Source organism: Arachis ipaensis, chromosome B01, assembly GCF_000816755.2.
Source record: "Arachis ipaensis cultivar K30076 chromosome B01, Araip1.1, whole genome shotgun sequence".
Classification (NCBI taxonomy): Eukaryota; Viridiplantae; Streptophyta; class Magnoliopsida; order Fabales; family Fabaceae; genus Arachis; species Arachis ipaensis.
In genome coordinates, this window is record NC_029785.2 from 8,506,893 (window position 1) to 8,512,414 (window position 5,522).

At 34.4% G+C, this 5,522-nt stretch overlaps 1 protein-coding gene across 1 annotated transcript; it reads left to right on the plus strand.

Moving 5' to 3' along the window:
- Positions 3,449-4,544, plus strand: LOC107645705 (2-hydroxyacyl-CoA lyase; the record flags this gene model as incomplete). The annotated part of the gene is given in 5 exon segments (XM_016349789.2): positions 3,449-3,575; positions 3,578-3,619; positions 3,622-3,695; positions 4,150-4,372; positions 4,375-4,544. Coding segments are annotated over 5 exon segments (549 nt in total), but the record flags the coding sequence as incomplete, so codon positions are not given.

A 5,522-nucleotide genomic window follows, 5' to 3' on the forward strand; every position in this document is an offset into this window, starting at 1 on the left:
TTGAATTGGAGTTTCTGCAATTGGTTATTTGAGGTTTGAGTTGGGTTTTCTGCAGGTGGGCAGGTAATACTAGTGTTAGTTGAATTTTGGTAAAGGGAATTTGAATTTTGGTCAAGGCTTTTGTGCAGGACGTGGATTGGGTATCATAGTACAGGGATTTGAATTTTTTGAGGCGCAGGCTTTGCTCACTTTGGTACTTGAGTTACAAGTAGAATTGGTCAAAGTTCCATTAATAACACAGTTCAAGGAAGGATCATTAGCAGAATGAGCATGAGTACTAAAAGATGCACTTTTATTGAGTTGAGAGGTAGCTGTATCAAAGTTTGCACTGTCAATGTGTGCGATTACATTTGTATCTGTAGCATTGATTACATTTGTATCTGCAACATTCTTATTGACACTGTTTTTTACACTAGTCCTAGTCATGCTTTCATTTGCAGGCCTACTGCTACAAGCTACTGGTGCTACTCTGTTCTTGCTTTTCTTTTTGTTCTTTTGGCATATCACAATGGGCTACTTGAATTTTTTTTTTCTTTTTCATTTGTTAAGCTTTTGACACTAACATTTGCATAAGCTCTCTTTTCAACATTGGCTGCTTTTTCTTTTTCAACTTTTCAGATTGGCCTTTAAATTTGGATATCATCAAATTTATACAATCCATTCCTAAGTCTGCCTTGGAGTATAATCTTCTTAGATTCCTGGCATTTTACAACACACAGGTAAAGCCAGAATTCAAAAAATACTCCATTATCTAATGCAAACTTTGATACACTAATTAGATTTTTGGAAATGGTAGGGACATGAAGCAAATTTTGAAGTTTGAAAATTTTGTTTGACATAGATGCATGAATGATAGACCTTCCAATATTAGCAATGCTCGTACCTTTTCTATTACCTCCAAACACCTGTTCAGGTCCCTGATATTCTGAACTGTTGATTAGTTTCATTTGTTCGAATGTGATGTGGTCTGAATTGGGGTACCATCCTGAATCTGAGCTTGGAATGGTGAGCAGTGCTTAGGGGTTTTGGTTGGCTTGCTGTGTTTGTTGATTTTGTGATCTGTACGTCTAGGTTTGTGGAGTTTGGGTGGTGGAGGTCCACTATTCTGGTGTTGGAGCTCTGGGTTCTAATAGTTTTGCTTAAATCTGTGATAGCACTGCCACATAGTTGGCACTGAGGTTTGTTGTTCTGCCACCAGGAGAAGCTTCTTCCTCTACCTCTTCGGCCACTTTGTCCTCTGCCATAGTCTCTTGAATAGCTGTCATAGGGTGTTTCAGTTTGGTATTCTACATCTTCTTTGCTTGAATCTGGTTTCTTGTGTGCTAAGTTGGCATGCACCATGTTTGGGTTAGTTTTGCGAAACCTCTCATTCACATCTTCCTGAGCTAATAGCTATTACTCTAAATCGTTTATGGACATGTGATCGGATCTTGCATTAACCATGGTGATAAAGGCACTAAATTCTTCATCTAGTCCTCCTAGTGTACATTCAAAATATTCATCTTTGGTTAGAGGAGCTCCAATAGCAGAAAGGAAATTCGCTACCTTGTTGATTTTCGTGATGAATTCTGAGACTGATGATCCATGCTTCTTGACTGTCTTCAGTTGTGCCTTTAGCAATTTTACCTTGGATTTCATTCTTGCTACAAAGTGTTCTTCAAGGACTTCCCAGATCTTGAAGGCATACTCATATTTAACCACTTTGTTTACGAAAGATTCATCCATAGCTAATAACATCCATGCTATAAGACATTCATCTCTTTTCTCCCACTCTTCAAAATCCTGTGAGACCTTTTCTGTCACTTGTTCTTCTACTGAATTGAACTTTCTTGGCATTGAACCTGTTGTGATGTGATTTTTGAAACCAATTTGCTTTGATGCAAGCAACGGCTTGGCACTTCCAGGCTTTGTAGTTGTCCTCATCTAACTTGATTGTTGCAGAAAAATTGGCAATTGAAGCCATAGGTGGAGCCAAGCGATTCTGCGATCTGGAAGAGGGTTAGTCCATGGATCAGAACTGGTGCTCTGATAACATGTGAGATATCAGATGCTGAAGGTGAGATGAGAAATGCACGAATAGAGAAAAGGGAAATTGAGAGTTGAGAGAAAGTGTGTTTGTGTGTTTCTGAGATTGAAAAAATGAGAATTAGTTAGTTTCATGGGTTACAGTACAAGTATTTATAGTGTGAGCTGCTAACAGCTTAACAACTAATTAGTGTAACTAACTGTGTTGCTAACTAACTGAATTGCTAACTGACTGCTGAGCTGTCATTGGCAGTTTAACACCTTCTAACTGCTTTTGCTTTCTGGCTCTGGAGTGGTTCACTTGTGCACACTTACATAGAGGAGGGAGAATTTGAATAAAGGTTTCTCAAAATTTTCTGGACTTTATTTCATATACATATAGATAGAAAATATGAGATTTTATGCAGATGAAAAATTTAATAATATTGTGAGTGATAGATGCAGCAGAAAAGATAAATACTACGAGATATCTTGGTTCAGTTTCAAAGTGAAATCTATCTCCGTTTCTACCATAACAATGATGAAATTTTTAATTATAATTTGATTTAAGTTAGGTTTAATTATTCTGTAGGTCCCTGTAGTTTCACCGAATTTTCAATTAGGTCCCTATACTTTTTTTTTCTTTTCAATTGGGTTTCTAGACGTTAATTTTTTTTTCAATTTAGTCCCTACCGTGACAAAACCGTTTGAGATAACAAAAATATTCTGTTCAAAAATCGAATATTCTCCTAATTAGGTTAGAATTGCTAATTGAATCCACCCTATTTTTTTTAAAATATCAAAACTAACCCTTAGCATTTTGTCTCAAAAGTAAAGAACCCTAGTCAGCGCTTGTTCTCTGAAGTCAGTGGCATTTCTCCTCCTTGCTGGTCATCCTTGGTCTGCTCTGCGCTGGTGGTGTGTCACTTCCGTTGCGTTTCCTTGCCTGGCCGCACCTCACCTTGCTGCTCTGCTCTTCAGGTATCGATGCTGATGGTAGAATCTTGAAGAAATGCCCTATTCTAATCTCAGATTCAGTGGGGAGCTATGGAGCTTATCTGGCTGATGGGTCAGAGAACATGTGAGATCTTCAAAGGACTAATATCAAGTATTTAAGAATTAACTGTAATTGCTGTTTACTTGTGGTGTTTGTTATATTTTCTTATCTTTTGTGTAGCCAGCTAATTGATCAACAAAGTTAATGATATTCTAGATATGATGATATTCCAACCTTGCTTCTTCATCTTGGCGTCCCATTTTAATCTCTTGGTTTTTGAAAGGGGACCGTTTATGAACATCGGAATTGAAATTGCTTGTATAGAAGTTCTGCTATATGTTTAGATGTTTAGATCAGCACTCTATTACTACTATTTTATATATTTATTACTACTATTTTGTTGAATGATGGAAACTAAATTTTATATATACTTATTACTACTATTTCTTGACACCAATGAGAATCATAAGAGATGCAATTCTTGGAGTCTGAAGCCCGGCTCTGGTAGTGGTGTCCGAGGGTGCAAACACTATAGATGTAAGTAGGGCTGTGTTGGTTCAAATAGAGCCCATGACTAGTTGGATGTAGGGACTTGGGGGACCATAGGGGTTGGCCTCAGGGCATTGCAGCTGCAGTGGCTTGTCCCAATTGACTTGTTGTTACGGTTGAAGGGGATTTTGGATTCGAATTTAGTGTATGAAATTGAGAATATGATGACTGATTTTGAAAAGTGTATGAAATTGAGAATATGATGACTGATTCTGTTGATTCATGGATGTCTCAAATACATGTTTATAGAAACAACTTAAGGTCAAACCACAAATTGTAAAACGCTAGCAGAAATATTTACTGCCATTGTTTTAAATTAGGATCTTCCATAAGCTCTTCTATGTTTCTGTTCATAGCTAGTAGTTCTGTAATAGATAGGATTACATAAGTTAGCGTAATTACTATGCCACAACCCAAAATTCCAAGTTCTAGGAGATTTTTTTACTAGTTACTAGTGAGTACTGAGTAGTGATAAAAGTAAATTATAAATGAATCTTGTTGTCCTGAATCTTGTTGTCTGTTCTTGTTTTCCTTATCTTTTGTCGATACTTGAGAAAATATGTATTGCCTTATATGTCTTATCTTTTTTTTCAATCTAGACACTGGTTCAGTACTAGTTACATGTGGTAGTGATTGTTTTCAAAAATGGAAGTGTATATGGTGGTAACCGAAAAATTTTTGAGGAGATGAATGGACCTCACAAAGATGATCCTACTCCGACTTCCTTTGTTCTGAAAGCAGGCTACCATACTTTGATTGAAGCTTTTGGTGGAAAGGACTATCTTGTTGGGACACCTGATGAATTCAAGTTTGCTCTTTCAAAATTCTTCGAAAATCGGCCGTTATCAATGTTATTGTTAATCCCTATGCTGGTTCAGAGAGTGGGAGGTTGCAACACAAGAACTGATTTCTAAATTATCTGTATTACATTAAAACTATGTTTTCTATGGTTTTCGTTTTTAGATTTCAAATTTCAATAACACAAATTACATAATCTTGTGGTTTTTTATGATGTACCATGATATGATAAGGACACAAACTATATTCTATGAATCCACATAAAGGTAAAATATTACATAATCATAATGAATACTTGAATGATGGAAATTAAATTTTATATATACTTACTACTACTATTTCTGTTTTATTTTATCCATTCTTTTTTTTTTCTGTATGTTCTTAAGATAAGATATTTTAAAAGTTAAAAAAAATTATTTTTGGTATAATTTGTATATAAATAAGCAAATGAATGATAGTGACAAAATAAAAGGGATTATAGGAATATCTTTCATGTTATAGAATCATTGAATAGGATTACAGGAATATCTTTCATTGAATATTTATAGTTTTATCAAATTTTCAATTAGGTTCTTATACTTTTTTTTTAAATTAGGTCCCTAAGGGTATACAAGTAATTTCACAATTTACTAACATGTTTTTGATATTTAACATTAACAGGAACTAAATTGAAAAAAATAATATACAGAGACCCAATTAAAAAAAAAGTATAAAAATCTAATTAAAAATTCGATAAAATTATAAGAACTTGCAGAATAATTAAACCTTTAAGTTATAAATAGCTATCCAAGCCAAATACAAAAACAAATTTCTCAATCAATAACACACTAAAAAACTCATGGCTTTTCCTAGATGTTCTACATCCTAGCAGCCTTTTCAATTAGTTGATTCTCACTTTTAAGTTCTCTTTTTCTCCTGAATAAACTAATTCATATAAGCTATTTCAGAGAATGAAATGATGAAGAAATGAAAACTCTTGAGAAAAAGAGATCATTGCACAACATCACTCTATAGTTTATATGTAGAACTGAATTTTTCCTTTCCTCGTTTTTTTCAAACTGAATTTAATAACTATATGATCAAAATGACAAAATCACTAATCTCTCACTTTTGACTAATAAAAAAATAAAAAATAATATTAGATAACCAATTTTTTTAATTAACATCAGTCATT